The 24,606-nt window shown below is 43.3% G+C and overlaps 1 protein-coding gene across 1 annotated transcript in view; it reads right to left on the reverse strand.

Moving 5' to 3' along the window:
- TMEM38B (transmembrane protein 38B) overlaps window positions 1–24,606 on the reverse strand; it is a 111,680-nt gene that overhangs the window by 33,162 nt on the left and 53,912 nt on the right. The window contains exon 3 of the mRNA XM_077475177.1: window positions 4,528–4,712. Within this exon, the coding sequence (XP_077331303.1) occupies window positions 4,528–4,712 (185 nt within the window). The remainder of the gene's footprint in view (window positions 1–4,527; window positions 4,713–24,606) is intronic.

A 24,606-nucleotide genomic window follows, 5' to 3' on the forward strand; every position in this document is an offset into this window, starting at 1 on the left:
TTATACTTGGGCCCTCTTTTTCCTTCTCCCCAGTCTTCCTGCTCGGAATCTGAGCTGCTACCTGCTCATTCCCTCGCTTGCTCCTGCGACCCTAATGCCGCGTACACATGATCAAACAAGCGGGTGGAAAAGTCAGGCAAACTGAAGTCCGCCAAACAATCCCCCCGTGTGTAGCCTCCGGCATACTTTTTTGACCCGAAAGTACGGCGGACTTAGAATGTAGTTTTACACTCCAATCTTCCCGCCGGACTCGCATTTCGGCGGACAATCCGGCCGTGTGTATGCCAGTCCGCCGTACTTTTGAAATGAACTGACTTTTCCCGCCCGGAGAAAAGTCCGCTCATTTCGAGCGGGTCTCCAGGTAGGCGGGGCCCGCGAAGGAGACGTCGCTGGCCCCGCCACCTGGTATGGACTTAAAGGGGAACCCCAACGCCGAAAAAAAAAAAAAATCGGCATGGGGGTCCCCCCAAAGTCCACAACAGACCCTTGTCTGAGCACGCTACCCGGCCGGCCAGGAAAGGAGGGCGAGCGCCCCCCCCCCTCCTGAGCCTTACCCCCCTCAACATGGGGGGTGCCTTGGGGAAGGGGGGGGCGCGCGGCCCCCCCACCCCAAAGCACCTTGTCCCCATGTTGATGAGGACAAGGGCCTCTTCCCGACAACCCTGGCGGTTGGTTGTCGGGGTCTGCGGGCGGGGGGCTTATCGGAATCCGGGAGCCCCCTTTAATAAGGGGGCCCCCAGATACCGGCCCCCCACCCTATGTGAATGAGTATGGGGTACAATGTACCCCTACCCATTCAACTGTAAAATAAAGTACAAAAAAAAAAAAAAAAACACACAACACACAAGATAAAATAATTTATTGCACAGCTCTGGGGATCTTCTCGCCGGACTCCTCCGCCATCTTCTTGTAGCTCTTTTACTAGCGGAGGAGCCCAGCATTCTTCTTCGTCGCCGCGGCCTCTTCTTCCGACTTCGGGGGTCTTGTCCCCCTCTTCGGTTCTTCTGCCGGGCCACCGCGCCTTCTTATAGCTCTTTTACAGGCGGTGGCCCGGTCTTCTGTCGCCGCCGCCGCCTTCCGTTCTTATGTTCTTCTTCTCCTGGAGATGTTGACTCGACGTTCTCTCCGGCCGCAATGCCAGGGACGCGCTGCGACTTATATAGGGACAAGGGGCGGTGTCACATGGGTTGATGTCACATGGGTTGGTCACATGGGTTGATGTCACATGGTGACAGTCCCAGCATCCTCCGGGACTGTGACATCGTAAGGGGGTGGGGTCACCATGTGACACCAACCCATGTGACATCAACCCATGTGACACCGCCCCTTGTCCCTATATAAGTCGCAGCGCAGCGCGTCCCTGGCATTGCGGCTGGAGAGAACGTCGAGTCAACATCTCCAGGAGAAGAAGAAGAGAAGAACAGAAGAACGGAAGGCGGCAGGGGCGACAGAAGACCGGGCCACCACCTGTAAAGGAGCTATAAGAAGGCGCGGTGGCCCGGCAGAAGAACCGAAGAGGGGGACAAGACCCCCAAAGTCAGAAGAAGAGGCCGCGGCGACGAAGAAGAATGCCGGGCTCCTCCGCTAGTAAAAGAGCTACAAGAAGATAGCGGAGGAGTCCGGCGAGAAGACCCCCGAAGACGGAAGACCCCTGGAGCTGTGCAATAAATTATTTTATCTTGTGTGTTGTGGTTTTTTTTGTACTTTATTTTACAGGTGAATGGGTAGGGGTACATTGTACCCCATACTCATTCACATAGGGTGGGGGGCCGGTATCCGGGGGCCCCCTTATTAAAGGGGGCTCCCGGATTCCGATAAGCCCCCCGCCCGCAGACCCGACAACCAACGGCCAGGGTTGTCGGGAAGAGGCCCTTGTCCTCATCAACATGGGGACAAGGTGCTTTGGGGTGGGGGGCCGCGCGGCCCCCCTTCCCCAAGGCACCCCCCATGTTGAGGGCACGCGGCCCGATACGGCTCAGGAGGGGGGGGGGCGCTCGCTCGCCCCTCCTTTCCTGGCCGGCCGGGTAGCGTGCTCGGACAAGGGTCTGTTGTGGACTTTGGGGGGACCCTCACGCCGATTTTTTTCGGTGTTGGGGTTCCCCTTTAAGTCCATACCAGGCGGCGGGGCCAGCGACGTCTCCTTCGCAGGCCCCGCCTAACTGGAGACACGCTCGAAATGAGCGGACTTTCCTCCGCGTGTGTGGGTGAGTCCGTTCATTTCAAAAGTAGGGCGGATAGTACGGCGGACTTAGTACGCCGTATTAGTCCGCTGAAAAAGTGCCGTGTGTGTGCAAGTAGCCCGTTCGGAAAGTCCGACGGACAGTCTGGCGGGAAGTCCGCCAGACTAAGTACGTCGGACAGGCGGCTACGTGTGTACGCGGCTTTAGGCAACTGATCTTGGTGAGGCTATGGGTGGTAGCCATGTCACCCCTCACGGATCCAAAAATCTTTGTGTAAATTGCATCAGACTGTTTTTTTTTTAACCAGTCTGTCTGTGCAAACTTGACATAGCGGTTCTGTGTATCCCAAGGCCATCTTGGTAGCACACCTCTTCCTGGGAGTGGGCTTTGGGCCTTTAGAGGGCTTTGCCTGTCAAAACATAAAACACAGGGGTCCATGGCAATGAGAAAAAAAAAGCATCAGCATTTATTCAGCCATTACAGGAAGAACACCCATTGACACTTGAACCCCCTGTAGTGCCCCAGCTTGCTAGAGACCAACACCAATTAGCCTTCTGTTCCCTATATGAACAAAAAAGGTCACCCACTGGTGCCTACCTGTGTCCCACTGGTGCCTGCGTCCCTGGGCAGAGGAGAGCTCATGTTCCTCCTGCATCCTGCAGCCACGTCCATGCAAAAAACAGCACCAGCTGGCCATTCCCCCTCTCTGCACCTTTAAGGGAGCCAGACCAGCTCCCCGGGTGCACGCCGAAGAGGTCATCCGCCCCCGGAAGTGACGCCCCACATCTTTCGGGGTCAAACAGCCTCCGGCTGTGGGTACACGTCCCCCCCCCCCCGCCTGAGCCAGTTAAAGTGACTTTGTATCGGCGCGTATCTCCGTGCCTGGGCTCAGAGAGAGCTGGAATCCGGGACACCTCCTGCTCAGGAGGGTTGCTTGTGGCTGCATACCGGACCTCCTCCACGCCAGAACAACAGCTCCGGTAAGGCCCACTAAGCCCCTACTGCTCAGAGGCTTCATTCCATCTGCTATGGCTACTGCACCTGCTGGACACCTGTCCTGGTGAGCCCTTTGGAGATATAGCACCTCAGGTCCTTTAGGCAAAATGTCTCCTCTAGACGGAGCAAACACCAAGACTGACCAGGGACCTGAGGGGCCATCTTTTAAAGAAATGACTGGCAATGTGTTTCCTGTGTGTGAGGTGGAGCTCCATCTCTCAAGGGCTTCCCTGGACGACGACTGGGGGAAAATACAGCCTTCAAAGCAATCGTATGATAATCTGATCATTACTATACAGCTTTCCTCTGAAATTTTCCAAAGGGACAAACTTGAAAATTTTTCTCATACGCTACCAGATTTTTTTTTTTTAATCAGTACAGTTTTTGTCTAAAAATACAAAAATACATTACAACACATGACATCACTTACAAGATTTTTATTCTGTCGTATGAGAATGTTTGTACTTTAGTAAAAACTCTTCATTTTCGATCCGATGTTAAAAAAAAAAAAAAAAGGAAGGAAGGAAGAAAGGAAATGGACGATCATTCGTCCAATAATCTCATCATGTGTACTAGGCTTAAACCCAATTTTGATACATGTGTACATGTGGGTCAGAAAATCCAATAAGTCTGGGAAAGCAGGTGGCAGGCTCATCTTTGACAGTTAACATATTACTGGAGGTACTGGAAAGTTCAACATTGGGAGCACGCAAGCACTGGTGGACATTCAAACTACATTCTCCAGATTTACCTTGCAGCCATATATTGAGTGCCCCTCCCTACTTTTCCACTTTTCCTTGTGACCAATATCACTAGCAAAGAGCAATAAAAACTTGACAGATTCTAAACCAATATCCCCCCCCCCCCCTACAAATGTGATGTTACATTTGAAGTAAGCATATTGTAAGTGATATTCGATAATAAACCATCTAACATTTAAATTTATGTATCGCTTGAAGCTGAAAACAAGATTTTTCTTTTCTGCTTGATTTCATATAAATCTGCTCTTAATTACTAGGGTAAGAACCTTGGCCATTGTGGAAGATATTAGTCTTAAACAGATTTCATAAATATTTCCTGTCACACCTCAGGTGTTTTTGTACTGCCAGAAAAATGAACTGGTATTTAATTAAAAGAAAAACTAAAAACACTATTCTGAGATTTGCAATTTCCTTGTTGCCGCAAGAGCTTCCTCCTTCCAAAAAGAATGCCACTGCATAGATACAAGATGTTGAAGTTTCTTCATTGTCACTACTATGAGTTGCGCTGACATGTATGTTAAAGTTTGGTTTTGTTTTATCCTTCCTTTACACTAAATTTATTTCAATTTGCATCAAAAATGTCACATTACCTTTAGCCCAGCCATTTGCAATCATGACAAGCCAGGCATCTTTGAAACGGCTATCTGCTTGTGCGACTCCAGATAAGATCTTCCAGGTTCTAGTCACTTCCTTCATTGCAGCAGCAATAACGCGAAGAGGTAAGAAGCAAAAAAATCTGTAGACCAGGTCATGTGGAAAGTAATATACCATATACCTGAAATTGCAAAAAAAGAAAAAAAAAAAAGTGGGATTTTGACATACCTTTAAAATTCTGTATCTTTGAGTACAGTACATGACACAGGAATAGACTCACAGTTATATGCTGCTACTGTCAGGTGACTGGATAATGACTGGATTTTCCCCATAGTGTCCCTACATAACCCTGCCCACTCTGAGGTTCCACTTTTATCAGCTAGCAACACAGATCAAAAAGAACATAGGGGAGGTATCTGTGTCCTGTACTGTACTCCAAGATACAGAGTTTACAGGCATGTCAAATTTCCTCTTATAGTACAGTACAGAATACAGAAATGGATTCATAGACCATGGGATGTCCCCAAGCAAAAGGGGATGGGCAACGACATGGCTAAACAGCTGAAACAGGCCCACAGGAAGAGAACAAGAAGGCCAATGGGCCTCAAAAACTGTTAACTGTAGAAACACTAAACAGCCACCTAGCAACCAAAACTTGGTTTTGGAAGCATCCAGTGAAGAATGCAGTGTAGTAGAAGATTGCAGAAGTGCAAGGTCGAGATATAGGGAAACAGTGTATACAAGGTAGACCAGGTTTTACAGAGTTCTAAATGAAATGTCAAAAGCATGGTCAGGTCAAAGTACTGTATATACAATGAGGTAAAAATAACAAACTCATGACTCAATGAGTGGTCTTCCCAAAGATTACCAAGCAGAAGAAACATCTTGTGCTCAAATTGGGATGCATTCAAGCATTAAAGGGGGGCATTCAACATAAGGATTTAATATGCCAACTTAAGGATAAGGATATTTGCAAATTACTTGTCCAGGCTGTCATACATCTATAGGATAATGCGGATAGCTGAGCACAGTAAACAAGTATCAAAGCGGCTGTGGATTATTAGGTGGAGAAACCCTGGAAACAGGGGTAAACGGTTTTTGATACAATATTATAACCCCTATCAAAGTCGAAACATAGGCAGGGGAAGACAGATTAAACACTTTTTTTTTTTATTTATTAAAAAGCCTATGGCGTGCAAAACACACCCAAAAACTTCCACCCGGTGCCAAAAAAAGTGGACACACATCAAGAGTGGCACACAAAAACGTGCAACGGGTGTCTGCTGTCCTCCACAAGGAAGGACCTTACCCTGATCCCCCAGGGCATTAGGCTCCAGACGGGGACTGAGGTACCAAAATACATAGCCCATCCAGCCTAAGCCAGACGACCGACTTTCTCCGGTAGGTCTGCCAAAACAGACCCACCCAGGTACTAGGGTAGGGGCTCCCCCGAAGGGAGACCCCCAAAGAGGGCGAACCAAGCCAGAAGGTCTATGTCCACCCTCCCACAAGACGTTCAGAGTTGGCCCGAGGACCAACACCCTACTAGCCAAACGTGCAGTGACAACATAAAACGTGACACAAACACACAAATAAAATAAATAAAAAGTGGGGAAGGGATAGTGAAGAGGAGAGTGAAAGAGTGGTCATTGTGTAAAACAATGACCAGGAGACAGATTAAACACCTCAACCACTTGCTGACCACATTATAGCTGAATGACAGCTACAGCGTGGATGGATAGTGCTGAGAGGCTGCCATCACAGCCTCACGTAATGGCATCCGCTGCGAGTTGCGGGCACCACGCTCTGTGATCACAGTTTCACCTGGACACTGGTGATCACAGATTGGAGGTAAAGAGCCAATCAGCGGCTCTTTACCATGTAATCAGTCTTGTCCAATCACAGCTGATCTGAAATGTAAATAGAAGCCGGTTATCAGCACTCCTTTCCTCACACTGTCAGCACGAAGAAGGGAGAAGAGAGCCGAAAACACGGCTTCTGTAAAAGGGTTTCTGTAAAAGGGACATGTACACTGATAATCAGGGCACTCCCAACAGTGCCCACAATTACTGACAGACAATCTGTGCCTCCTCAGTGTCACCCATCAGTGTCGCTTACCAGTGCCGCCCATCAGAGCCCATGAGTGCCACCTATCAGAGCCCATCAGTGCCGTCTATCAGTGCAGCATCATCAGTGCCTTCTCATCATTGCTCACCAGTGCCCATCAATGTCGTCTGATCAGTGCAGCTTCATCAGCGCACATTAAGGAGGAAAATTACCTGTTTGTGACATTTTATAATAAACTATGAAAAAGTTGTGTTTTTTTTCCTTCACAATTTTCGGTCTTGATTTGTTTATTTAGCCAATAGCTAAAAAAAAAAAAAAAACAGGGGTGATTAAATACCACCAAAAGAACGTTCTATTTGTGTTAAAAAAATGATAAAAATTTAGTCTGGGTACAGTTTTGCATAACTGCACAATTGTCATTCAACGTGCAACAGCAATGAAAGCTGAAAATTGGCCTGGGCAGGAACAGGGTAAAAGTGCCCAGTAGGCAAGGTTTGGCGAACTGCAGCCAAGGAAAGGATGGAGGAAAAAAAAGGTGTGTTGGAGCTTAGGACAAGGCTTGATGGATAAGCCAGGAGGATCAACTCATGGCAGGACAGGTTAGTTGGTTTCCACATTGCGCAAGTTATATCTTCAAGCACAGTTGATTAGGAACTGGATGCTCAGTAGAAAAGAACTACTCTGTGGTGTCTTTAGAAGAATCCACATAACAGTAAAAACCATCTCAAAAGGCGATGCCTTGAAAAAATTCTTAAACGTTTTTTTAGAATGAATCGCACATATACAAATTGTCATGCTTGTTATACCTGAAGGGTTCCAAATGTACTGTCATTTGTCCAAAAGTTAGGATCAACGAAGACACCTGATGGAAGCAACGAAGACACCTGATGGAGGGGGGAGGGGCTGCTGATTAGGTGTGCTCCGTGAGGTCTGTAAGCACAATGCTGAGATACAACTGCTGTGCTGATGGTTGAGACACGCTAGGATATGCCCAGCCACTGATGTAGGGTATCGCTGTAACGCTGCTCTATTGCTATACCGCTATCATTATGGGCTACAAGGTGCCGGACGTAGACATAAAGGACTTTTGAACAGCTTACTTGCAACTTGCACAGCACTGAACCTGCTTGGCGTTCCGGGACTGAACGGAAGGTTTTTGTCTGCACCGTGACCGGAGTAAGGGAGGTGGAGAGCCCAGGACGTATCCAGACGGTGACTTGCTGGGAGATTGTAAAGAACGCCCAGAGAACACCCTGACTCGGTGAAGACTTGATGGAGAGATAGCCGGAGTAGAAGGAGGGGGAGAGTGGGTCCAGAGTGTCGGCTCGTCTCTATCTGAGGAGGCGGACTCGGCAGGGGACACTCACCTCGGCAGCTCCTGGTGGCGTCAGTAGTAAGGAGAGTCAGGCGGTGTGTGGAGGTGCATCGGGACCCTTCGGGAATCTCCGGACTGCTTCGAGAAGCGTTCGGGAGGAATCGGCGCTTTCCGGAAAACTCCGAGGATCTCCGGAGACAAACGGGGCAAGGAGCCAAAACACGGAATAGCGGCGAGTAGAGAAAGACAGCCCCATTGCAATAAAGTATCAGGGAGAAGTTTCCTGTGAAGGAACAGAAGGAACAAGAAAATACATACACTCACAGTGGACACTGGACTAAATAAAGGAGCAGGATACTCGTGACACTGGGCTAAATAAAGGAGCAGGATACTCGTGAGTACAATAAGGAGCATGTCAGTGTCTATGCTTATGTTTTTGTATATATGCTCAGCATAAGAAAAATCCCTATAGAGGCAAGGGTGAAGAAGTGACTGAAACATTTTCTCTTTTTCCTGGCATTACTTTTTATTTTTTATGGGACCAATGTATACGCATTAAAAAAGCATAGTGAGCTGTAGGAGAAGAAAGAGAAGAGGTTTTATGGTTTTTTTTTTTTATTGAAAATATTGTGTTTTTTTTTTTTTTTTTTTTTTTTTTTTGCGATGAGATGACGGTCTATGATTTTTGCATGGTTCAATATGGTTAAGATATATTGCACAAATTTATAAGAGAACTTAGAAGTCCAAGAAATATTGCGCAAGGTCAAAGGTGATCACTAATAGCTATGGCGCCAAAAAAGGGAAATAAATCATCTGGTTCCGGAGGGAATAAAAAGGAGAAAAAGGATAGTAAAAGCAAATTTAGCTCTGAGGCTCAAGTTCAAACTACTGATATTAAGGAATTTTTCCAGCAACTGCAGCCTCAGATACAGATGCAAACATCGCAGATAACACATATCTCCCAGGAAGTATTGAATTCTGTAGAATCATCATTGATCTCAGGTGTTTCTGGAATATCAGGGGAAGAAATGTTAACACAGCCTAGAAATAGCTCCCCCATAGACACATTGGATATAGAAGTGGATGGTAAAAAGGAGAAAGAAAAAGAAAGCTGGGATATTAAAACGTATATAACCTCTTTACCCACAAAGGCTGATATGGATCACTATATCCAAAGATTGGAGAATGTGTATAAAACAGAAATACAAGAGATAAAGGCAATTACTTTAGATATGCAAGAGAAAATAGAAAAGGTGAATATAAAGACTGAAGGCTTGGAAAAAGATCTAATTCAAGTAAAGAGAAGAATGCAAGAACAGGAAATAGAGTTAAAGCAATTGGTAAACATTATTGATGAACAAGAAAATAGGAGCAGAAGATGTAATATAAGGATAAGAGGATTAAAAGAAAATGTGCCTTTAGAAAAACTCGCTGAAGTGGTTCAAAAAATCTTTAAGGATATAATACAGGACCTATCAAAAACTGATATGATAATTGATAGGATACATAGAGCTGCGGGCCCAAGAGGAGTAGAGGAAAATAAACCCAGGGATGTAATCTGTAAACTCCATTATATTCAAACTAAGGAGAGGATTATGGCGGCAGTGCGCAAAAACAATCATATATTATATGAAGGATCAAATTTGCTTTTCTTCCAGGACTTGTCTAAGTTAACGTTAGATAAAAGAAGAGCTTTAAAACCCCTTTTGGAACAATTAAGAAAAAAGAATGTGCAATATAGATGGAGATTCCCTTTTCAATTGCAAGCCCAGTATGAGGGCCAAACTGTCATTTATAGAGATCTAAATGATTTGCATGACTTTCAGAAGACCTTGCATCTCGCGGAAGTGACATTACCAAACTGGCCCAAGGACTCTGGGAGAAGAAGATAGGGGGACTGAGGGTGAGGGGGGGGGGGATGGATGGAGGAGGGGGGAGGGAGCGAGGTGGTTAAATAATATCACAATTCAGAAGTGAGGATAAATTATAGTAATGTTATGCATAATATGGAACAACAATGATATGATGTATTTTATAGGTGATATAACACGGGGGAGGGGAGGGGGGATGGATGGAGGAGGGGGGGTATGGGAGATGGTGGAGAGGGAGTGTTAACATATTTTTGTGTTAAAAGAATTATAGGTTAAACAGTATCACAAAACAGAAGTGAGGATAAACTATAGAAACGATATGCACAATATGGAATAATAATGATATAGGTGACATAACACTATATGCACTTAATTGCACGTAATGGGGGGGAGGGGGACTGAGAGGTAGGATACTAGGAGATAGGATAACAAATAGGATAAATTAAGAGGGTATGAATAGGGTAATAGGTATAATAATTAGTAACTTATTTAATATCACCTTTTTTTTTTTTTTTTTTTTTATAAACACTAATAAAAATGTGGGGCGACTCCCCCTCTTCCCCCCCCCCCCCTGTTTTATCCACCCCCTTTTTTTTTTTCCCTCTCCTCTCTTTCTCTTCCCATCCCAGGTTTCTATTTTCCTATGGATCTAGATAATTTTCTCCTCTTTCTCTTCCCATCCCAGGTTTCTATTTTCCTATGGATCTAGATAATTTTCCAACAATGATAAGATGATTAAAAATTAAAGATAGGGACATACTAGAAAATTGTATAAATAGAGGGATAACAAGGAGATAGAGCGCGAAAAAGTGAAGAAGAATGTGAAGAGCTTGCATAGGCCAAATGGGAGTATATCAGGATCAGCAGTTTAAATACCCCCGTGATAGGGACCTCACCTTTGGTGAGTTAGACTAATATAGTCAAAATATAGGGGAATAGAGGTGTCATAAGGGTGGGTGTAGAAGGGTGGTAGATAACTGAGAGTGTATGTGTTTATGGGTATAGGAAGGGTGGGATAACTTTAAGTGAGATTACTGTATATTGGAAATTGTTTTTTTTTTTTTTTTTCCTTATGGGTAGTGTGAAGTTTTGTTCTTTCAATGTAAGAGGTATTAATTCCCCCGCTAAAAGAAATCAAATTTTAAATTTCCTACATAAGCAGAAAATAGATATTGTGCTATTTCAGGAGACACATTTTCGCTCAGATCATATACCTAAAATTAATAATATAAATTACAATACATGGTTACATGATACATTTCCATATTCCAAATCAAAAGGGGTATCAATTGCGCTCCATAGGAACTTGCCGGTCCAAATATTACAAAAATATGAAGGCAAAGATGGGAGATCTTTAATAATAAAGTTTATGCTATATGGGAAAAAATTTACTGTAGTTAATTTGTATCTCCCTAATTATGGACAAATAGAGAGTGGTACAAAAGCCCTATCGGACGCAATGAAGAAGGCGGAAGGAGTGGTAATAGTGGGTGGTGATATAAACTTTTTAATGGATGTAAAGAAAGATACTACAAATATACAACTACAAAGAAAAAATAATAATAACAATAGAATAAAGGAATTAAAGGACATACTGAAAAAATATCAATTAATAGATATATGGAGGGCCCAACACCAAAAGGGAAAAAACTTTACATATTATTCAAATATACACAATTCATATCATAGATTGGATTATTTTTTTATAAATAAAGAGGGCTTAATGATGAAACCAGTAACAGAAATAGGGGGATTCCTATGGTCGGACCATGCCCCAATATATGTGGAAATTTCAGTGATTGAAACAAAGAAAAGGAATGGGATATGGAGATTGAATGATAATTTAATTAAAGATAGAAAATGTGTGGCAGAAATACTACAAGTTATAAAAGAATTTCTGATAATTCATGAAAGGGATGAAACCTCACCTGCAATCCAATGGGAAACATTAAAATGTGTTATGAGGGGAATATTCATCAAGCACGGGGCAAGAAAAAAAAAAGAAAAAACACAAAAAATATCTCAATTGGAAAATGAGATTAAAGAACTAGAAGAAATACACAAAGTAAGTAGGAAATTGTGTGATGGAGCTAGATTAAAGGGAAAACAACTGGAATTACAATCAGTGCTTGATGAAGATTCCCTTCGGATAAGGGATAAGGATAGAGCGCAGTGGTATAAATTTGGAAATAAACCTGGGAAAATATTAGCCAGAGCTTTAAAAAAGCAACAACCCCCAAGTTATATAGAGAAAATTAAAAAACCAAATGGGGAAATTACATACGACCCAGAGGAAATATCTGAAACCTTCCATACATACTATTCTAAATTATATAATATAAAAGATGGTAATGAACACAAGGAAGGAGAAAACAAAGGGGAGAACATACAAAAATATGTAAAGGAAATGGCTATATTTAACTGCTTAAAAGGAAAGATGGAGGGGTTGGAGGAAGAAATCACAACAGAAGAAATTCAACAGACTATTAAAGAACTTGCTCTGGGGAAAAGTCCAGGGCCAGATGGATATACTGCTAGATTTTATAAGTCATTCAAGGAACAAATAATACCCATACTTAAAGAAACATTTAATTCTATATCTTTAGATCAACCATTTGCGATACAAGGTACAGAGGCTCATATAGTACTAATATTAAAACCGGAAAAAGATCAATCACTATGTAAAAATTATAGACCCATATCGCTGACCAATTTAGATATAAGAATATTCTCAAAAATTTTATCCAAAAGAATAACGGATATTATCCCAAATAATATAAGCCTGGAACAAACGGGGTTTTTGAAAGGGAGGGAGACAAGAGATAACATCATTAAAACATGCACGTTGATTGAATACGCTCAGAGAACTGCCATCCCTACCTGCCTATTGGCTATAGATGCCGAAAAGGCATTTGATAGGGTGGGATGGCAGTTCTTAGAGGAAGTATTGAAGCAAACAACGATGGGACCTAAGATGTTAGGAAGGATTATGGCCCTATATAAGAATGCTAGGGCTAAAGTGAGAACAAATGGGATATTATCTGAATATATAAAGATTTCAAATGGAACCCGACAAGGATGTCCTTTATCACCACTTTTATATATTATGATGATGGAACATCTCATGGAGGCTATAAGAATAAACAAAGATATTATGGGGATAAAGGTCAAAGGCAAAGAATATAAGATGGCTGCCTATGCAGATGATCTTTTATTATATATAACTAATCCCATAATTACTATACCAAATCTAATAAAAGAGTTTGAGAGATTCGGTGAAGTTAGCAATTTTAAAGTAAATTATGATAAATCTGAATTAATGAATATTACATTAGAAGAGAGTCCAAACGGTCTTACAAAAAAAATTTTTGTTTAAATGGAAGCAAGATGTGATAAAATATTTGGGAGTATATATCCCAAGAGATTTAAAACTCTTGCAAGAAATGAATCACAACGTGACAGTTCAGAAGGTAAAGAAACTTCTAGGTAAATATGATAAAATAACTCACTCGTGGTTTGGGAGAATAAATATTGTAAAGATGGAGATTCTGCCAATTATACTGTATATCTTTCAAACAGTACCCATTATACCATCAAAAAAAATTATTAAAGATCTGAAAGAAATGGTAGAAGGCTTTGTATGGGCACATAAGACCCCTAGAGTAGGTAGGGAGGTATTAATTAGAACGAAGGATAATGGAGGATTAGCATTGCCTGACTTTTTTAAATATTCACAAGCAGCCTCTTTAATGAGAATTATTGACTGGCAGCATAATGAAAAAGACAAGCAATGGGTAAAATTGGAGGAAGATATATTAGGGGCTAAAATAAAACATCAGCCATGGATAAAACCTAAGTTAAGACCAGAGAGGAAGGAGATGCCTATCTTTGTAAGAACAACTTTAAAAATTTGGGACGACATGATAAAGAAGAAACAACTTTCATCTTCAATAGGCCCTATGACCCCTTTATTTAGTAATCCTGAATTTAGACCAGCTGTAAAGGATAATACATTTCTGAAATGGAATATGGAAGAACATGAGCGGATAATACAAATCCTAAATGATGGAAACATTCCAACATTTCAGGAATTGGGGCAAGAATATAAAAATAAATGGTTTCAGTATAGACAGCTGAGGGCATTTATTGACCCAATAAAGATAATGATTAGTAGACCACCAACTATATTTGAACAAATAGCAATGAATAAGGATAAAGCAAACAAGAAATTAGCTAAGATATATAACCTATTACTTCCTGGAGGGAATATTAAAAAAATAGCAGGAATAAAAAAGTGGGAGGAAGAAATAGGGCAGGAACTGACAGAGAAAGAGTGGGGAGAGATATTTGAAGGAATATATAAAACACCCTTAGCTATTAAATATCAAGAAAAAAATTATAAAATTCTATTAAGATGGTATAGAAGCTCAGTGGTTATGAATAAAATAAATAAAAGGAATTCTGAATTATGTTGGAGATGTAAGAAGGGGAAGGGTAATTTAGAGCATATTTGGTACAGTTGCTGGAAGATAAAAATATTTTGGGGTAAGATAATAAAATTATATCAGGAACTGACAGGTATAAGAATAAATCTTGATATAAAGACTGTATTATTCTCACATTCATCTAAAAAATTAGATCGAAAAGAGATGGAATTCTTGTACCAAATAACTACAGTAGCTAAAACCGTAATAGTAAGGAAATGGAAAAAGGAAGTAGCCCCAACAATAGTAGATTGGAATTATGAGATGAGCGAGGTGTGCTTCATGGAAAAACAGATTAGACAAGAGGGATATGTAGAAAAACAGATTTCGGTTTATTGGAAGAAATGGGAGGAATTTAATACCTCAGGAAAAGTGTGGGAATTTATGTGAGGGTGGGTGATTGATTGTAATAGTATTAATAAGTTGTTTTTTTTTTTTGTTGTTTTTTTTTTTTTTCGTTGGGTATGGGGAATGTTTTATAATGATGTGAAATTTGAATGTAATGATGTGAAATTTGTATGTAAGATTGAATGGATGTTTTATAATATAAATCAATAAAGAGAAATTTGAAACAAATGTACTGTCACTTTAAAGGCTGGCTCCACCCACGAGTGATGACAAGGGGCATAGTAGACATCTTAGAGCACATGTAAGGAAGCATAATACGATGTACTGTCCTGAGATGCATGTTGCAGTGTACAGTGAGTACTGAAATAAACATCCATTGTTCCAGACCAGAGTCTTGTGCCTCTCACAACTCAGAGGATATAACAGTGGCAACAAGGATGGGATTTACAAAGTGTCTATCAGTCAGAGAGAGACAAAGGCAGTGTGGATTGTCACCTGAGTAAAAGCAATCACAGATCCCAGCAGGAAAATGTAATTGATTGGGACATTAAGTGAATTTGATGGAGAACAGACATCCTGGAGTTCCTGGGTTGAGAGACTGGAACAGTATTTCAGTGCAAATGCCATCCCAGGTGAAAGGCAAGCAGCAGTGTTTGACAGTGGTTGGTGCTAAGACATATGACACTCTTAGGGATCTCCTTTCCCCTGTAAAACCAGCAACCAAGACATTGGCAGAGCTCCTGACACTGTTAGAGGATCGCTACCAGCCTAAACCATCAGAGATTGCAGAAAGATTTCAGTTTTATCAAAGGCAGCAACAGCCAGGTGAAGAAATTAAAGCTTATGTACTCGTCCTTTGAAGACTAACCTCTACCTGTTCTTTTGGGGAGTACCTACCTACTGCAGTGAAAGATACTTTTGTAATAGGACTGAATTGTGACTCTAGCCAAAAGAGACTGTTAACAGAGAAAGACCTTATCCTTACAAAGACTATTGAAATAGCTTCGGTGATGGAAATGGCTGTAAAAGATACAAAGGAATTTAAACTCCCAGGGCAGAAGGGAAGAGGTGAAGAGGTGAAAACAGGAAGTTTTCAGAACAGCAGTCAAGCCTACAGTCGCAAACTGGAAATACAGACCCCCACCAAGCCGGGAGTCAGCTTGCTACCATTGTGGGAATACAGACCATGATCACAAAGTCTGCCAGGTTAAGAATCAGACCTGTCATAATTGTGGTAAAACAGGCCATCTGAAACGAGTTTGCCGTAGCAAGAGGGTGCGAGATAAACAACCTTTGAACCTCAAGACAAAGACCTATATGGTGGGAATATATACATCATCATCTGAGTCAGAGGATGAGGAAGTGCTCCACAGATTAGACATACATCATATGCATTCAGCACCCTCTGCAATGACTGTAGAGGTAACCGTTGAGGGAAAGAAACTAAAGATTGATGTAGACACATGAGCAGCAGTTTCAGTTATCACTCAGAAACAACTGTCCGCCCAACACCAATCAAAACAGCAGACATACTCAAAGCAGATACTCCACCCACTGGGTTATGCCAAAGTACAGGTATTGTACAAGGGTCAAACAAAGACTGCCATTATATATTCTAGAAAATAGGGGACCCCCTCTCTTTGGGAGAGACTGGAATGCTCACTTTGGTATGCCAGACCTTGCCATAAATCTCTAACACTGTTACAATTCCATTAGGAGATAATGAGGGATGGGTGGTGTCCCTGAAGCAGCGGTTCCCAAAGATCTTTGATAACCAGTTGGGGAAAATAAAGAATGACTATGTGAGACTCAAGCTGAAACCCAACGCTCAGCCTAAGTTCTTCAAAGCTCGGACAGTATCTTTCGCACTCCGAGCAGGAGTGGAAGCAGAACCAAGTCGACTGGAGGAACAAGGTGTCATCTCAAAGGTAGAGCACAGCGAGTGGGCATTACCTGTTGTACCAGTAAAGAAAGTGAATGGGGACTTAAGCATTTGTGGCAATTTCCACATGGCACTGAACTCCCAACTGGAAATAGACAAGTATCCTCTACCCAGAGTAGATTACATTTTTGCCTCTCTTGCAGGGGGTCAAAAGTTCACCAAGCTTGATCTCAAACAAGCATATTTACAGTTTGAGGTCCATCCTTCTTTACGCAAGTTTCTGACCATCAACACCCACAAGGGACTGTACGAGTACAATCGGATGGTGTTTGGTGTAGCCTCTGCCCCAGCCATTTGGCAACGAAAAATGGATGAGGAGATTTTGGCGGACATTCCTTTCACGCAGTGCCTGCTAGATGACATGCTCATCACAGGATGGACGGACCAGGAACACAAGCGGAACATGGAGCTTGTGTTGGAAAGACTCCAAGACCAGGGTCTGAAAGTGAACTTAGCAAAATGCCAATTCATAGTGCCTAAATTGGAGTTTTGTGGCCACCTTGTGGATGCAGAGGGTATACACACACCTCGGAAGCCAAGGTTGATGCTTTAGTTTAAGCTCCTGCCCCAACCAACGTCCAGCAGCTGTGATCATACCTTGGCTTGCTGAACTATTACCACAAATTCATCAGATCTGGCACACCTTATTTCCGTTGAACAAGCTTTTGGAGAAACACTCCAGATGGAACTGGTCAGCTGCATGCCAACGCGATTTCGAAGTCTCTAAGCGGAAGCTGTTGGCGTCACACATGCTCTTCCATCATGACCTCCAGAAGCCTCTCACCTTGGCCTGTGATGCCTCACCCTATGGTCTGGGGGGCTGTACTACTATTTCACATCTTACTAGGTGGGTCAGAAAAACCAGTGGCATTTGCCTCCAGGTCTTTGACAAAAGCAGAAAGCAATTACTCACACATTGACAAAGAGGCTCTTGCGCTGATATGGGCAATTAAGAAGTTTCATCTTTACCTGTATGGTAGAGAATTCACCATACTGACAGACCATAAACCACTCCTTCAGATCTTTAGCCCTGACAAAGGCATCTCTCAGACTACTGCGGCCCGCCTCCAACTGTACCCAGGACAGTATTGTTTTCAGAAAGGTATCCTTGGCTGTATGGGCTATTGCTATGGCCCTATTCTTGGGAGCATACAGCTATAAAATCCAGTATCGCGGTCATGATGCCAGTGCTAATGCGGACGCAATGTCCTGACTGACAGGGAGGTCGATGGACTCTTCTCCACCGGTCAAGAGTTGTCATTACACCAGCCTGTCCTTGTCTTCTGGGGAGATAGCAGCCCATACAGCCAAGGAAAAACAATACTCTCCTGGGTACAGTCCAGTTGGCCTGCAACCATCACAGGATTATGAACCTTATTTCCATAGGCATATGGAATTAATGTGGCTGGCAACTGTGTTCTATGGGGAGAACGAGTGATCATTCCACAGACCCTCCGCAGACACATGTATGAAACAAAAGGCCCGAGGCTATGTGTGGTGGCCAAACCCAGACTCAGATATCACAACATATGTGAATGCTTGCGCTGCATGTGCACAAACTGCAAGAGACTCTCCTCGAGGGTACGTCCAGCCCTGGACTTGGCCCACGGTTCCTTGGTTTTGCCTACACTTGGACTTTGCAGGCCCAATCAGAGGACAAACCTTCTTGATCATAGTGGATGCCCATTCAAAGTGGCCTGAGGCAATTCCTGTTACTCAGTCAACAACTAAGGCAATGGTTTCCATACTGTTACATTGGGATACCCCATAGAAATCATCACAGACAACGGTGCACAATTCATCAGTCAGGAGTTTCAGCGTTTCCTGACTGCCCACAACATCAAGCACAAGTTGACCGCACATTACCACCCGGCTACAAATGGTCAAGAAGAACGGTTTGTGCAGACTTTTAAACACCATTTCAAAGCTACAGTGGCTGCAAGTAAACAGTCGCTGTCACCCCAGAAGATGGACTCCTTCCTTTCTGCTTACAGAAACAAACCACATGCAACCACCAGGAAAACTCCAGCAGAACTCCTTCTGGGTCGGCAACCATGGACTGTTTTGGACATGCTCTGCCCTCAAACAGTCCAGGAACATGTACTGCAGTCCCAAGACAAGATGGTCAAACACCATGAGCTCCCCCGATTCACAGCCCAACAAAAAGGTATGGGCCCGATCTTATGGAGCTTGCAACAACTTCCTGCTGTCATTTCAGAGACTTTGGGACCCAAGATGTATAGGGTCTGCCTGGAAGATGGTTCCATTTGCAGATAGCATGCAGGCCAACTGCATCCTCATTTTCAACTGTATGAATCCTTGATGCCGGCTGAACCACCAGTGTCGCAAGGAACTGCTCCCAGCGGATCAGAATGCATGGGGACTGATGATGGGGGGGGGGGATGTTTGGAACTCAGCTCCAACAGAGCCATCCAGCCCTAGTCCGGAGGTCGGTTCACCCACTTAGCTGGGCGATCCCTTCTTGGCCCCCGCCGGTGCCCATTCCAGCCAGCCCTGTTTTCTCCGGTCCCGAGTCGCTGGGTGCCCGCCATCAACGACACTGTCGCCCTCCTGCCCAGTTTCAGCTTCAAGACCGGTTACGAGACTTTAAAACGGGGCCGCCGAAAGTGATCCGAAGACATTATATCCCCGCAACTGTCCCTGGAAGCTTGGTCTCACATCTGAATGCAGGAAAAGTCCTGTGCATCTCCTGTGTTTGGAGGACTGTTATTGGACAGTTATTAGTTAATGTTTTGTGCCTTTTCTCTCTCTCTTTTTTTTTGTGGATGGATGGATGGTATAATACCTGAAGGGTTCCAAATGTACTGTCACTTTAAAGGCCGGCTCCACCCAGGAGTGATGACAAGGGTCAAGGGGCATAGTAGCCATTTTAGAGCACATGTAAGGCAGCATAATAAGATGTACTGTCCTGAGATGCATGTTGCAGTGTACAGCAAGTACTGAAATAAACATCCATTGTTCCAGACCAGAGTCTTGTGTCTCTCACAACTCTCACAACAGAGGATATAAACAATGCTGAAGAGGGTGTCTGAAGACACGATAGTACTTAGTCAACAAAATGTCAGTTACCCAGCAAAAGGCCCATGGTGGAGGGGAGGAATTTCTCTAGCATCAGACATTCTGATGCAGATGTACAGGAGTCTCTACAAGTCTAACCATAGGTTTGACAAGTTGCCATGTCAGGTGAGAACCTAGTGGAAGCCTGACCACCAAAATATTCATACCAGTGCATCTAATGCAATGTGGTATGTAAAATTTTTGGTAAGCTCTGACATCTTTACCCGAGTAGGAAAAGAAGACCAACACCCACTGTAACCATAAAGCTGGGTTCACACTGGTGCACTGTGCAAGATCGCACTTCAGTGAAAATCACATGCGATGTCTGTGCAATGCGATTTCAGCCATACAGATTGTATGGCTAAATTTACATCACATTCGGATCAAAGTCATGCAGGACCCTTTTTTTGGTCTGCACCGGAATCGGATCGTATGGGTGCTCACACCTGTGTGATCCAATTCACGTGCTAACTGACAGTTCACACTGCGATATGCGAACCGATCTGAGGGCATCATTAACTTTGTATTGACAACCACAGCAGTTCGCATAAGGCAGTGGGAACTGCCTTGCGAGTCAGGTGCGATGTAGGAACCCGCAGTGGATTTGCAGCCTTCCCTCATCACACCTATGTGACCCGAGCCTAAGTGAGAATGGGGTTAAGGAAACAGAACTAGAGACGAAAGGAAAGCAATTATAAAGAATTGTAATCTCCTAAGGAGGAGTCATGGTTACCCAGGTCCTAACTAAGTTACATGGAAAACGATCTTCTTGCATTATCAGAAAATGGCAGTTTGGCAGTTATGAACATTATAATTATTGGGACAATACAGCTTGGATAAAATACGTTGGATTTTGACATTCTGCCAACCAAATCCGTTGGATTTTGTCTGACGGATTGTGTCCGAAACTGTTGCATACACACGGTCGGACCAAGTTGTCGGAAAGTCCGATCGTTCAGAACGTGATGACGTTATTTCGTTACGACAGGACTACGTTCAGGCTAGTAGCCAATAGCTTTGGTGTAGGAATTTGATCTGAGCATGCGTGGCACTTTGTCCGATCGGAATTCTCTACACATGATCGGAGTATGTCCGATCGGACAAGTTTGTCGGAAAATATTTCCAACAAGTTGGAAAATTGGGTCCGACGGATATTCCGATGGAATCAGTCCGATGCATACCACACACAGTCGGATTATCCGACAACACAGTCCGATAGGACACATTCCGACGGATTCTCCGACCGTGTGTACAAGGGCTAAGAGTGTAAATCTCCCTGCACTTGTGCTCACTGAACCTCTTGTGTACACAGCAGCTCCTGTATGTCTTTTGGTGTTTATTACAATGCCAGTAAAGACATGTAAGCCATGTAATGTTAAAAAGGTACAGGAAAACCCTTTACTTTTGTCTTACCTTGTCCATATCGCTGCTCCCAGAGGAAATTTTAGGGTCTGTGTGCCATAGGAATGGACCACAGCCTTGAACCGGTATGGCACCCTGTGCCAAGGTGAGCATCGAATGCAGGATCCAGTGACAAAAGCAAACCTCACAGGGTATTATCAAGGGTCACTGATCCAGAAACTGCCAACATGTGAAATACAGTAAGTAGTCAGATCTTGACAGGAGTGTCAATCGAAAGAGGTAGTTAAATCTGATGGGAAAAAAATAAATGTAGGGAAAAAAAAAAAAAAAAAAGTCTATAAAATGAAGGCATCTATCAAGTCAAGTGGAAAAATGGATCCTCACAGAATGGTTGGGGTTATTTGGGTACACTAAGGGAAGGACCCAGCAAAATGTTTTGCCAGTGTTGTCAACTGAAGCTAGTGGTTATATAACTCATGGACAACATAATATATAAGTTCAGATATTCCCAACTTGAAACTTACAACAAAGGGATTCTGTGCATACTTCAGAAATCCTTGAAGGGAAATAAGCCTGACTAACATGCGCTTCCCTTATTCCCAAAATCAATTTAGGCTCCTTAGAATCCTTTGACTTTCACACATTCTAAAGCCATACCATTTGCAAATGTGATACCTGTATATGACAAATACAGTATAACATATCCATATGCACGAAATTAAAAATATTTAACTCCACATATGGTTTAATTCCAAATGACTTTTTTTTTTTTAAACAAAATAACCATTATATGAATGATTCCCTGGGAACTCTAAAGCTGGCCATATATTAATAAAAAATTTGTTAAAAATTTTAAGAACATTGGATTTTCTAATGTTAGGCCCCTTTCACACCAGTTGAGTAATCAGGTCAGCCTGTCCGTTTTTTTCCGGCGGACCTGATCGGACCACTCATTGTTCTCTATGGAGAGATGGATATCAGCAGACATGTATCTGCTGGCACCCGATCTGGTCCATTAAAAACCGATGGATTGGGTTCGCCATCTGTCTGCATAACAGTCAGATGGAAAAAAAATCAGACAAATAGTCAGTTTCCATCTGAACTCCCCATAGAGAACAGCAGACTGTGTCTGCACCCACTCTGCTTAGTGGAGCAGACACAGACCTGTCATTCGCTTGTTCAGTGTGGATCAGCAGAGCGATGCCCAGCTGAGCAGGCTGATCAGCTTGACGGATTCTGCTCCCTCTGAAAGGGGCCTTAGAGGGGTCAAATTGATGATCATTTTCAACTACAGCAATGAGACGATTCAAAGAAGCAGGATGGAAATTTTTCCTCGAGTGAACAAATTTATATTAGTGAATGTGGTTTTCATTCGAGAAATTGCATTAATTCCAAAATCAAATGTTAAGAGCAATCAAAATGTAGTACTTTTGAACAACATTCATCAGGTCATTGAAAAATATTGAAGATCTAATATTTTAGTATCCTTTAGGCATTTCCAGAGGATTAATATTCATAATCAGGCTGAGTTAAAAACAAAGTGCGAGTTTATTGTCACACAGGCGGCATCATAAATACAATGTAAAAAGTATAGCGGTTCAGTTCAGTGTAGGTACAAATATATTAAATAGAATAAGTAGTTTTAAAGCTGTAACAAGCTTATGTGTGCTTCATGACTGTGCCTCGTGTCCATGTGGACGTCATAACTTCAAAAAAACTCAGAACCTTGTATGGCACACATTAATGTTAACTTCAGCAATTTGATATACAAGAGGAGGTACTAATTCAGAGTCATATAAGGACTATGATCAACAAGCCCACATGTAACGCTCTAGTCTTGTGACTCTCATGTGTTATGTCGTAATATAACTTAAAATCTGCTTAAAGCGGGATTCCACCCTAAAAGTGGAACCTCCGCGGATCGGAAACCCCCCCCCCCCCCCTCCGGTGTCACAATTGACACCTTTCAGGGGGGAGGGGGGTGGAGATACCTGTCAAAGACAGGTATTTTCACCCACTTCCGGGCATAGACTCCCACGGGAGTCTACGCCATTTCCTGCCCTGCCGCGCTGTCTGCTGGGACACACACGGGTCCCAGTGACAGCGCGGAGATCTCCTATTGCGCGGCGTGGCTCGCGCATGCGCAGTAGGGAACCGGGAAGTGAAGCCGATTCACTTTACTTCCTGATTCCCTCACCTCGAATGGCGGCGGCAGCAGCGGAGGCCCGAGCGGTCGATCGGCCTCGGCATCGCTGGAACCCGGGACAGGTGAGTGTCCATTTATTAAAAGTCAGCAGCTGTAGTATTTATAGCTGCTGGCTTTTAATATTTTTTTTTTGGGCGGAATCCCTCTTTAAGTAACACATATTACCAATTTATACAACAACAAGTAAATACATACAAATACTAAATGATTATGCCTGAGATTACACTAGCCCAAACAGTATTTAAACAAATAAATATATATGTATTATTCCTCATTACATAGATCCTGTCTATTCTCGACTTCCCATGACATTCTAAACCAGATACCTTATATGTCATACTCAAACTAGCTACATATACCAGAAATATCTGACATATTACTAACTCAGCTTCAGCTGAAGGTTTGTTTTACCAAACATCCGATCAATGTCATTCACATATATTAATTAAAAACCAAATATATTTTGCAAGCTTGCCATTAGTATAACACAACACAATACCTATAAGTGCCGAATTATGAATTTGGAATAATATTCTAAACAGTCATCAAATGTACCAAGAATTTTTAAAAGAAAGTTCATTTGAATATTTGCACAAACGGTCGGCAGAAAATCTATTAGTGCAGAGAAATGCAATTAGTGGACCTCCAGCTGTTGCAGAACTACAAGTCCCATGAGGCATAGCAAGACTGACAGCCACAAGCATGACACCCAGAGGCAGAGGCATGATGGGACTTGTAGTTTTGCAACAGCTGGAGGTCCGCTAATTGCATATCCCTGTAATAGTTTATGGCCAGCTTAACCTGTTGCTGACCAGCCACTGTCCTTATATGGTGGTAGGTTGGCACGGCTGCGCAAACCGCCATAGGTATATGTCGGCCACTTTAAGAGCTATGGGAGGTGCGCGCACCCGTGGCCTCCGACCACTCGAGATGGAGATAATGGGGATCTGTCAATGTAAACAGACACGGTTTCCCATTCTGACAGGGAGGGGAGAGAGAGAGAGAGAGAGAGAGAGAGAGAGAGAGAGAGGGAGGGGGAGAGAGAGAGAGAGAGAGAGAGAGAGAGAGAGAGGGAGGGGGAGAGAGAGAGAGAGAGAGAGAGGGGGAGAGAGAGAGAGAGGGGGAGAGAGAGAGAGAGAGAGAGAGGGAGAGAGAGAGGGAGGGGGAGAGAGAGAGAGAGAGAGAGAGAGAGAGAGAGAGAGAGAGAGAGAGAGAGAGAGGGAGAGAGAGAGGGAGGGGGAGAGAGAGAGGGAGGGGGAGAGAGAGAGAGAGAGAGAGAGAGAGAGAGAGAGAGAGAGAGAGAGAGAGAGAGAGAGAGAGAGAGAGAGAGAGAGAGAGAGAGAGAGAGAGAGAGAGAGAGAGAGAGAGAGAGAGAGAGAGAGAGAGACCTGTTGTTCCTAGT

The sequence above is a fragment of the Lithobates pipiens genome, unplaced genomic scaffold (assembly GCF_037356315.1).
Source record: "Lithobates pipiens isolate NorthernLeopardFrog02 unplaced genomic scaffold, aLitPip1_a1.2 Scaffold_13, whole genome shotgun sequence".
In the NCBI taxonomy this organism is placed as follows: Eukaryota; Metazoa; Chordata; class Amphibia; order Anura; family Ranidae; genus Lithobates; species Lithobates pipiens.